At 45.2% G+C, this 12,340-nt stretch overlaps 1 protein-coding gene across 1 annotated transcript; it reads left to right on the forward strand.

The window, feature by feature from the left end:
- The first annotated feature begins 7,833 nt into the window (after positions 1-7,833).
- Positions 7,834-10,098, forward strand: LOC138296225 (cell surface glycoprotein 1-like). The gene has a single exon (XM_069235184.1). The coding sequence runs from the start codon at positions 7,834-7,836 to the stop codon at positions 10,096-10,098; it is 2,265 nt and encodes a 754-aa protein (XP_069091285.1).
- The last annotated feature ends 2,242 nt before the right edge of the window (positions 10,099-12,340 follow it).

Here is a 12,340-nt window from a genome sequence, read left to right on the forward strand (position 1 = left end):
AGTACTTTTCAGGGATCAATACACACTTAACAATCAAGATGGCTTTCATGGGAGCATAGCTGGTTTGGTCCCCAACCTCTAAAGTAAGAAGTGTGTCCCGCCCCACTGTAGGCATGTCTTTCCATATACTACCCCCAGTGCTCTTCTGGGATCTGTGAACCCTGAGGGTTACCTCACTGGCAGAAAACCACTTCTCAATGGCATCACCCACTATATAATTGGGCAAATTCTTGGAGATGCAGACTTCTTTCTCTTTCAGTCACTGCAGGTATGCTGCCACTAATGCTGCTAGAACCTGTCTGACTGCCCTTTAGTTCCAGCTCTTTAAGGCTCTGTCATGAGCCATTAGCTCCAAAGCTAATTTCTCCTCCATGGCCAGTTTCTACTGGCAACAGGCTGTGGGACGATACACTGCACTCTGCCCTGGCATGGAGATCCAAATTGGGGTCAAGTCATCCCCTTCTGCAGACTGTTGGCCGTCGGAACTGAGATCCAAATCCTCTCGTTGTATGTCTATCCCTTCATCTCCTTCAGGTGCTGTTTCAAGTGACTGGTGGAGTTCTGCCCAGGCCCGCAATGCCTTGTTCAATTCCACCTTCCAGGAGCTGCTTCTAGCTGGAAGCCCCCCACTGGTTACAGAACTCCTTCAGCTGGGCCACAGTGTAGGCCTCCATGTTTGCCAACTCAAACTCCATGGTTGTAGAGGTAGATTCAGGTACAAGAGACAGTGAAAATTTTGAAAAATCAAAAAGGCTAACCAGGGTGAATTTAAACTTGAATTGGTTTTGAATATGGGATGGTGGTCTACACCAAATCACTATATGGCACTGCACAAACACAATTCCTATCCCACCAATGCCACCAATGTTAGAAACTGGGCTGTTGGTTGAATGGGATGTGAACCCTGGTCAAGCAGCAACCAAAATCCTAGTCAATGTAAGGCACAAGCAAACCCCACAGTAACTTGTGCTCAAGTTAGAAATATAGAGATAAATATAAGAAATAAAACAGGACCAAAATGACACAAATCCAATCAGTAGAACCGGAGTTATGAATTTATAAAGACCAAACTGTAAAGTAGCACCTAAAAGCATACAGCACCAACTGGTGATATCAAGCCACGTTGGAGCAGGTCAAAGCCAAAAGTTCAAGCTGACCATGATGGAGCATGGGTCAGATATGGAAGAATCCTGTTCATGTTGGAGAGGGTCGCTGGGAGCAAAGAGAGTGTCACGGGTGGCAGTTGGTGTGGTGCAAAGAGTAGGCTGGGTGTACAGACAGGGGGGCTGGAGCTTCACATTGCCAGTCCCCCGTGGGATGACAATGCTACTGTGCAAAGAAATGTGCTTGTAAGGCTCTCACTGTTTTTCTATGTGAGTGGCATGGTTCCGGTGTGAGCTGGCCCGTTCGCAGTCACGAACAGCCCAAAAGCTTGACTATAGGAGCTCAAAAGTCACAACAAGGGTCAGGACCTGAGAGGCACCACTTGGGGGTTCAGGAGCTAGCTGAAGATGGGTAGGAACTGTTGGGGAGCCTGATACGTCCCTGAGGCTCAGATGAGAGGCCAGAAGACTAGCCCCTTGAGTCACCTTGGGGTCCTGGGTTGTAGATGGAGTTGCAGCTCCAGTTCTTCATCACCGGGTAGGAGGGCATCAGGTAGCAGCTCAGCACAGCAAGGCAGCAGCTCCTTCAGTGTAGCAGTCAGTCAAGCAGAGTAGCAGTACTTGTACATGCACAGGAGTCCTTCTTGGAAGAGTATCAACAGGTCTAGAAGTATGCTGAAGAGTTGGGCCCATATTTATACTTCTTTTTCGCCGCATTTGCGTCATTTGTTTATGCAAAAGCGGCGCTAACTGCATCCTTCTTGTGATTAACTACCCTTATAGCCAGCAAATTCTTTGATGGACAGACGTGATACAATATTGCTAAACAAGGATCTAGCTACATGGCTCTCCGAATTCCTTACCAAGACCTATTGCTTTCCAATGAATTTGAATGGAAGGACAATGGGAATAGGGAGAATTATTCAGAAAGTCATATTTTTAATGGAAACAAACTTTGAACTATTTTCTGAACATTTATATATACTCTTCTAAATTGCAGGTTGTTATATTAATAATTTTTTATCCTGTGTCAGAACAGGAGGGATTCTTTGACTGTGTTCAGTTGTTCACATTATATATGAGTGTCAGGTATGAGGTATTATAGTTCTAGTATGAATATGTGAATTGCAAGCTAGGGAACAACAGAAAAATAACATTGCTGGTTACCTTGCACTTCTTCCATCTTCCTCAGCGACTGCACAGTGAGTGCTTGAGATAGTTACTCAAGCCATGGGGAAAAGTTCTAATGAACATATGTCTGAGGTAATCATTCTTTGTGTGTTTAGTTTTGAGAATTACAAGTTCCACGTCAAACTACAAAGACTTGGTTAACAGAAATATTGTAAAGATATACCTGTTCACCATTATAAGCATTAAGCATAGAACCTGCTATGGCAAATTATCTCTTTGACCTGCAGATGTCCTCTACGTCCTGAAAATGTCCTTGATCAACAGGGGTGATGAGTGAGAGTGGTAGAGTCCATGGTCTCAGTTTTCTCTCTAATTCCATGTTGGAGGGGGTAGTTTGTGGAGCAGATGTTTAGATTCTCTCTATAATTCCATGTCGGAGGGGGTGGTTTCTGGTGAAGGGGGTGAGGGACATCGCTCCATTTGGGTTCCACACCCAAGACTGTTGCATCCTGACAATCATCAAAAAGAAGGACATTTGCAAGAGGTTGCTAACATTAGTGCAGCAGGTGCAGCGACAATGGAGAAAAAGGGCTCGAGGGGTTACAATACTGTAATCATGGTTGTCTTTTTTAGAGACTAAAGGGCACCATTTTCCATGCTTAGATTCAGGCCCATGACAACCTAGCTACACCATTTGATCTTTGAGTATTTTAGAGTACAAATGATAACTTAAAACAGACAGTTGGATCATATGTTCTAGCTTTTGCAGGAGGCTTAAATCACCATTAAATCAGAAAATTGGTGCTAGAGAAGGTAGGGCTAATTCACAATGTCATTTATGTGTGCAAGTTTAGCTTATAGATGCAAATATTCCCTCTTTTGTACTAATGGCAAAACCATGTTTGTCATTCATAAAAACCTCTTTACACTCTTATAAAGATTTACTCACGCATACTGTTTGGGATGCTTAAATCAGCTTATCTCCCAAGGACAAGGGTTGAACATTAGAAGACATGACATTTTGGGACAATCCACAAATATGTATAGTTGTGATAATTTATAAACATTTTATCACAGCTCAGTCCATGCTGGAAATTGTCATAGACTGACGCCTGAAAGGAAGTGAAATGTACTTTCTGAGTAAGAATGCAAAGAAAAGACCTCCACAATTGATATGGAGTAGGGGAAGATATTACTGCGTGTAGATATAGGTTTGTTTTACTTTTGAATTTTCCAGAGTAACACATAACTGATTCTAGACCTGACTCACAAGATTTTTTCACTGAGTAAGAATGTCTTACTCAGTGCTTAATTTGAGCCGGTGGTTTCAGGTGCTCGGAAGCAGCACTTAATTGTCAACACCAGCACCTATAACAGCCTGTCACATGGTGGCACTGTCTGTGTAATTAACGGATGAGCACAACACAGTTATGTTAAAAATGACAATCACCTATCATTTAAATTCTCTTAGATTTGGGGCATGAAATAGTCTGCAATATCACACTTGCATGAGCGTGATGGTTAGTAATTGTGCTGATACTGTCACTGGCAGCACTGACGGGGGCAGTGGATGGTGCAAGTTGCACTGGGCTCCTGACAAGGGCCATAGAACTTATTAAACACTTGTCTTATTCCCGAAATTCATGATTAAGTCACACCTAAGTGTGGAATAGGATACAGCAATGCACAAAAAATCATTTGTGCTCTAGGCCACGGCATTGTGACATACGCTAAGAGTATGACACACTCACAGAAAGCTAATTGTGAAATGAGCCTACTAAACCGTAGCTCATAAATCAAGATTTTAATGCTGTGTGTTGCTTGTCCGTCTTTAGCTCAAATAAATTCCTGAAAACTGTTGAATATTGCAAGTCGCATTTGTATCCAAATCTTTATAGTGACTGGTAAAACATAACTTTCCAAGTCATTGTCTAATTAATTGACCATGTGGATTTACTTTCAATGAACTGTCAGGTTGTTTTCATTACTTTACTTTAGATAAAATAAAGGATACTGAAAGGTAACATACTGCAGGAGCCTTTGTGTTATGAGTGATAATTTTACATTGAGTCAACATTCCGCCTACACAACTTATGCTGTTCAGATAAGCACCATAAACATTAGTTTATTTCGTGATTTTATAAAAAGAAAATAATATGACAAAAACAGCACAGTATAATATCGTACAACAGACATGTTTATATATTCTCTTAAGAACATCCTTTTGGCGAATAAATTCAATACCCATTTAAAACTGAAAAATGCACCCTTCGTAATGGGGACAGTAAGATACAGAATAAGCATTATCATACTGAACGTTGCAAAACCTGTTTTTTTCCCCCCAAAAAAGTATGCATATTCTTGCTGATATATGTTTTACAGGGTAAAGCATTTTGAAATACATTGTAAAGTGTGTGTAAGCTGATGTTATTAGCCCTCATATACAACCTGGGCCCGTACTACTTAAAAGGTGCATTTTCCCTGTTTGTGCCGTGGCGTACCTTTAAACAGGTGTGTTGGCAGCAAACAAGGACCTATTTTGCTGAATGCACTCCCCTAAGCAGAGCTGCAAACTCACACTGCCCTCGGGGCAGTAGATTCAAGTTCAGTACGGAGCAGCTGTTCAAAAGCTGCTATGTGTTTCACAGTGTAGGCCGTAACCTGCCTGCACATTCAAGAGGGATTAGAGATCCCCTTGCAGACAGGTGTAGTGAGTGACTACAGTCACTTGCAGGGGGATGTCTGTGGGGGTCCATGGAATCCCCTTTCATCCACTGTCGTGCACTTTCAATGCATCTCTTGGGAGCATGTTTGCCTCTGTGCCAGTGTTGGTAATATGGCACGGCACAAAGTCAAAGTGATTCCCTCATTTGACTGGGGCCATGCATGAGGGAACACCCTTTCACGCCAGCTCTGACGCTACCTGTGCACCAGCGTTATCAGTATTACAGAAGGGCCTGCACAAGCGACTGCTGCCCCCTCTGTAATACCAAAGAGCCCCTGGGGTGCATAAAGCAGGCACCCACCTCCCAGTGGGGAGGTTTCTGTAATATGGCTCCTGGTTGTGAAAAGGAAGAAGACATCTACCCTGGTTGTTGTTGTTGCAGTGATATTGGGTGAGCGATTTAAATGCTCCAAAACAACGTCCTTCTTTCCTCTCTTGCTTTATTAAAAGTAATGCACGTCAATTAATCAATCAAGGAATTTTTAAAACCCACTACTCACCCGTGAGGGTCTCAAGATGTTTAGGGAGGGGGCTGCTACTGCTCGAACAGGCAAGTCTTGAGGTGTCTCCAGAAGGTAAGTAGGTCCTGTGTCTGTCGTAGTAGGTGGGAAGAGTGTTCCATGTCTTGGTGGCGAGGTGGGAGAATGATCTGCCACCGGCGGTCTTTCTGTGGATGCGCTGGATGTTGGCGAGGGCAAGGTCAGCGGAGCAAAGTGGCCGAGTCGGGGTGCAGAAGGAGAGCTGTCTCTTGAGGTATTCTGGTCTGGTGTTGTGCAGTGCCTTGTGAGCGTGGGTGAGGAGTGTGAACGTGATTCTCTTATTGACGGGGAGCCAGTGCAGGTCTCTTAGGTGGGCTGTGATGTGGCTGTGGCAGGTGATCTCCAGGATGAGGTGTGCGGAGGCGTTCTGCATGAGTTGCAGTCTTTTCTGGAGCTTGGTGTGATTCCTGTGTAGAGGGCGTTGCCGTAGTCCAGTTTGCTGCTTACAAGGGCTTGGGTGACAGTCCTTCCGGTTCCAGTGGGGATCCACATACGTGTTCTTTTCACACATATATTTTCCTGTGGCCTAGCCATTACTGCTTGGGTACCAGAACACATTCACAGAACTAGGACACACAGCCCAATTTGTAAACTCTAACTCTGCAACAGCATGTAACATTTGTAGGAGAAATAAAACCCATTTCTGCTTTTTGAAATTTGTTCATAAACATTGGCAGATGGCAGACATTTCTTTTGCGGACTTAATAAAAACAGGTTGGTCTGAGAGTGTGTATACTGACTCCCACGCATCTTATGTTTCCCACATTATATTGCCTTTAGCCCCACTGCCAGATGAGCTGTTAAAGACATACGCATCACAGCCTTTACATTTACTCGATTTATTAGCGTTTTATACCATCATGGACCTTGAATTATCCCTGGTTTTCTCAGCTTGTCATCTGGCATTGAGAGGGGTGTGTTGAATAGACCTATTTCTGGTACATGGTGTAATCTTGGTCTTTCCACCGTCTAAAGCTCTTTGAAGTTTCACATGTATGTTCCATATGGATAGTGTAGTGCAAGCGTCCATGTGTCATTTATCTTCTTCCATCTGTTATGCTATAGACAACGTGAAAGCAATCTTGAGCTCTGAAGTGAGTAGCCACCACTTCAACCAGTAAAATGTAGTTTATTCAAACACAAGCACACATAGGGCCGGATGTACAACTATTTCATTTTGCGAGTCTCTAAATTGCAATTCATTGCGAATCGCAATTAGAGACTAGCAAAATGAAATGTATAAGTGTGTCTGAGACACATTTAGCGATTCCCAATGGGGGGTGCAAATGACTTACCTCATTAAAATTCATGAGGTAGGTCGCAATTTGCGACCCCATTGAGAAAGGCCGCACCCACAAGGATGGTGGCCTGCTGGGGACAGCAGACCACAATGTCTGTGACTGCTTTTTAAATAAAGCAGGTTTTTCTTACATACAGCCAATTTTACTTAAAGGAAAACAGGATGCATTTCAAACAAAAAAATGAAAAGTTTTCTTTTCATTTTTTCAGAGTAGGCAGTGGTCTGTGGGACCACTACCTGCTCTGAAAAAATATTTTTGCTTTCCTTCCCAAAGGGGTCCCGGGAGGAACTCCTCCTATTTGTGAATGGATTACCATCAACTTGAAGATGGTGGTAACTGCAATTGTTTTCCAACCGCATTCACAGTTGCAAAACAATCTTACATTTCCCTGCTACTCGCTATTAGGAAGGGACACCGTTGGCACGCCCCTTCCTAACAGCGTCTCGCAAAAACATTTTGCGATTCGGTAATGGATTACTGAATCACAAAATGCAATCTGTACATCCAGAAATCGTTTTCCTGGTTGCAAACGGCCTGATTGTGTGAATCAGGACATTTGAAACCAGGAAAAAGCATTGTACATCTGGCCCATAGTCTTTAAAAATGCTTGCCCAGCGGTACGCAATGTAACAAACATTCTATAGATGAGATGAAGAAAAGATTGGTTTCATTCAGCCCAAAATAATCCACCTTACTTCTCCTTTATTTAATCCCTTCCCACAGAAAATGGGCGGCCTCACCTTCACAAAGACTAAAGCCATTTCCTTCGATGGGTACTGCTTCTATAGGTCGAAAACTTTTGTTTATTATTACCTACCCACAAGCATTTGCTTACTGTGGCATACTTGGCTATCTATCAGAGCAGCCATTGGTTGCTGCCTGCGCCTCACTGAATCTTTGATACTGCAATAATGTTAGCTAACAATTGCAAATGTGCGTCTTTTTGATGATTCACCGGATGCTATAGCCTTGTGCATGGAATCCAAATGGAGCAATGTCCCTTACGGTCTTCACCAGAAACCACTCCCTCCAACATGAAATTAGAGATAACTGAGACACCTCCACTGGAAACTACCCCTTCCAACATGGAATTAGAGATAACTGAGACGCCTCCACTGGACACGACCCCCTCCAACACGGAATTAGAGATAACTGAGACGCCTCCACTGGAAACTACTCCCTCCAACACGGAATTAGAGATAACTGAGACGCCTCCACTGGAAACTACTCCTTCCAACACGGAATTAGAGATAACTGAGACGCCTCCACTGGAAACTACTCCCTCCAACACGGAATTAGAGATAACTGAGACACCTCCACTGGAAACTACCCCTTCCAACACGGAATTAGAGATAACTGAGACGCCTCCACTGGACACGACCCCCTCCAACACGGAATTAGAGATAACTGAGACGCCTCCACTGGAAACTACTCCCTCCAACACGGAATTAGAGATAACTGAGACACCTCCACTGGAAACTACCCCTTCCAACACGGAATTAGAGATAACTGAGACGCCTCCACTGGACACGACCCCCTCCAACACGGAATTAGAGATAACTGAGACGCCTCCACTGGAAACTACTCCCTCCAACATGGAATTAGAGATAACTGAGACGCCTCCACTGGAAACTACTCCCTCCAACACGGAATTAGAGATAACTGAGACGCCTCCACTGGAAACTACTCCCTCCAACACGGAATTAGAGATAACTGAGACGCCTCCACTGGACACGACCCCCTCCAACACGGAATTAGAGATAACTGAGACGCCTCCACTGGAAACTACCCCTTCCAACACGGAATTAGAGATAACTGAGACGCCTCCACTGGAAACTACTCCTTCCAACACGGAATTAGAGATAACTGAGACACCTCCACTGGACACGACCCCCTCCAACACGGAATTAGAGATAACTGAGACACCTCCACTGGACACGACCCCTTCCAACACGGAATTAGAGATAACTGAGACGCCTCCACTGGAAACTACTCCCTCCAACATGGAATTAGAGATAACTGAGACACCTCCACTGGACACGACCCCCTCCAACACGGAATTAGAGATAACTGAGACGCCTCCACTGGAAACTACTCCCTCCAACACGGAATTAGAGATAACTGAGACACCTCCACTGGAAACTACCCCTTCCAACACGGAATTAGAGATAACTGAGACGCCTCCACTGGACACGACCCCCTCCAACACGGAATTAGAGATAACTGAGACGCCTCCACTGGAAACTACTCCCTCCAACACGGAATTAGAGATAACTGAGACACCTCAACTGGAAACTACCCCTTCCAACACGGAATTAGAGATAACTGAGACGCCTCCACTGGACACGACCCCCTCCAACACGGAATTAGAGATAACTGAGACGCCTCCACTGGAAACTACTCCCTCCAACATGGAATTAGAGATAACTGAGACGCCTCCACTGGAAACTACTCCCTCCAACACGGAATTAGAGATAACTGAGACGCCTCCACTGGAAACTACTCCCTCCAACACGGAATTAGAGATAACTGAGACGCCTCCACTGGACACGACCCCCTCCAACACGGAATTAGAGATAACTGAGACGCCTCCACTGGAAACTACTCCTTCCAACACGGAATTAGAGATAACTGAGACGCCTCCACTGGAAACTACTCCCTCCAACACGGAATTAGAGATAACTGAGACGCCTCCACTGGAAACTACTCCCTCCAACACGGAATTAGAGATAACTGAGACGCCTCCACTGGAAACTACTCCCTCCAACACGGAATTAGAGATAACTGAGACGCCTCCACTGGAAACTACTCCCTCCAACACGGAATTAGAGATAACTGAGACGCCTCCACTGGAAACTACTCCCTCCAACACGGAATTAGAGATAACTGAGACACCTCCACTGGAAACTACTCCCTCCAACATGGAATTAGAGATAACTGAGACACCTCCACTGGAAACTACTCCCTCCAACATGGAATTAGAGATAACTGAGACGCCTCCACTGGACACGACCCCCTCCAACATGGAATTAGAGATAACTGAGACGCCTCCACTGGAAACTACTCCCTCCAACATGGAATTAGAGATAACTGAGACACCTCCACTGGAAACTACTCCCTCCAACATTGAATCAGAGATAACTGAGAAAACCTCCACTGGAAACGACCCCCTGCAACATGCATTAGAGATAAAACTGAGACAATGGACTTTACCACTTTCACTCATCACCCCTGTTGATCAAGGACGTTTTCAGGATGTAGAGGACCCCTCCTGTCAAAGAGATAATTTTCCATGGTAGCTTCTATGCTTAGGGTTCATAATGGTGAACGGGTATGCCTTAACAATATTTCCTGAATTTCCCACATAATGTTACAGTGATCTACATAATATCTGCCATGGATCGTGAAAAAAAGCCTTTACCTGGGTTTTCTTCTTTTATGTATATAAGTATTTCTATAGTAGAAATGTAACCTAAAGGCAGTGGAGCACTGCACACGGCCAAAGGTAAACAGCAGGCCAACGAGTGACAGGAGTGGTATCTAGTTTCTGGGAAAGGAGTGTCCTGCTCTTTGTCTTAATGTAGTGTTCGTTCTATTGGGAATGGAAGCTTTTTTTTAACAGCACCTCTTTTCTCCCTTTTCTCGAAATCTTCGCAGAGTCCCTCCTTCAAAATGGTCCTTGCTTTCGTACCCTTGAAGAAGCTTTGTATCCCCTTTCAGGTCCACCACCACCGAAATGAGTGAACACCCCTTTGGGTACATGGCAGCTAGGACCACAGGGCCCACAATCCTTGCTGTGTCCCGAAGGATAGGGCTTTCTGCATCACGCAGGATGGGTGTATAAAGCACTGTTAGACTACCAGCACCGTGGGAGATTTTGGGATAAATTGCGGACTGAACCACCAGGCCCAGAATCCTTTCTGTGCCCCAGAGGAGGGGCTTGATGCAACACGCTGGACAGTTAGACTACTCACAGCACAGGATTCACATTGGACGTGCCCGGGCCAATGCCCAGGCCAATGCCCAGGCCAATGCCCAGGCAAGTGTGGGCCCATCTGCACACACCTTCAGCCAGACAAGGCTGGGCTGGGCCACCCTTCTTTGGAGTCAGGTTGTTTGTAGCACGTTCCCTTTTACAATAACATTTTTTTGCATTTCCAGAGTTTATGGCTAAAATGAAATAATCTATTTCAGTGAGTAGGGACCCAGTTATTGCCAATACAACCGTACATCTTTTGACTAATGCTATAGGGATGATTAATAGACAGATCAAACCCTGTATAAGAATGACTATCTACCACAATCAAGTTGGTCCCCGATAAAAAAATTGAAAGATACGTTGAATGGAAGCTTATCAATTCCCCTATAGCCTGTCCCGGATTTGTTTATGAAGGCAAAAGATGATGGTCCATCTAAGCGCCTTTTTGGCACTATGCAGTATTCTGCTGCTGCACCTAGTGTGATTTCAAACCTCGGGGGACGCCGTGATGTTGTTTGTTCCTCCCCTCTCTCCAAAATAAAAAAGAACATTACAAATTATTCTAATGGGAATGGGAACAGTACCTTAAGTTGGTGATCCGGCCAATCAGGTCAATCTGCCTAAACCACCTATGGACACTGAGGTGGCGGAGGACACTGTATCAGTCAGCCGCATATTGCAATCCCTTTGGTCCCAGCTTGCACCCTTTAAAAAAAAAACATTAATAGACTGACCTCTGCTGAATTGCAACTACCTAAGCTACAGTCACAACATCTACTAAATGTGATGCCTCCACTTCAATCCCTACGGTATAGACTGAACCCTGTGATACGGCCACCTCTCTCTTTGGTCAGGGTACTGCCATTGCTTAGGATGTGAACATAGACGCTCCAGGCCCATCAGTGATAAATACAACTATGACAGCTTCTCTAACCCCCTCCACAAAATGTAATCAAGTATTACATCTTCAAAGGGGCACAGCCTGATAAAATGGCTGACAGGATGTAGTCCCATCCTGGCCCATCTTCATTCTCAATAATCCTTCCAGCCTGCTGCATGTAATCCCACCTGTGCTGCCTCTAATGACGAAGTGGTGCTAGTGAGGTCAGCTGCAATCAGCCTTGTGGCCTGGGGTTGGCTGGAAGTGAGTGAAGAGTGCACAAGCCTGGCACTGTGCGGGAGATGGTGGTGGAGCACTGATGATTGCGGCAACCAGCCTCTTCCTTTAAGGAGGAGGTGCCAGATTGGTCTGGATGGGTGCTGCGGTCTGTGTTTGCCAGCAGGAGAGTTTGGTGAGGTGATTCCTGGGCAGCCAAATGGGGCCTTGAGATGCCAAGGCTGCCCTCTCGACTCAAAGGAGTACCAGAGTCTGCTGCCAGGCCCAGTCAAAGAAGGCAGTCAGTGGGGAGCTACGGAGCAGTGCCCGGTAGACTTGTAGCCCAGTGAAGCCGCATGCACTGAATGCTGGTGGGATGGGTGTGACCTGAATGAGACAGCTGCTGGTGCTACTGGATGCCCAAATCAGCTCTTACTGGTAGCTTTGTTGTGGTGGGGAGCCCCTG

Source organism: Pleurodeles waltl, chromosome 1_1 (genome assembly GCF_031143425.1).
Source record: "Pleurodeles waltl isolate 20211129_DDA chromosome 1_1, aPleWal1.hap1.20221129, whole genome shotgun sequence".
Lineage (NCBI taxonomy): Eukaryota > Metazoa > Chordata > Amphibia > Caudata > Salamandridae > Pleurodeles > Pleurodeles waltl.

Bases quoted from the DNA above. Each gene is read 5' to 3' on its own strand.
- LOC138296225 (XM_069235184.1), top strand. From the start codon at position 7,834: ATGAAATTAGAGATAACTGAGACACCTCCACTGGAAACTACCCCTTCC.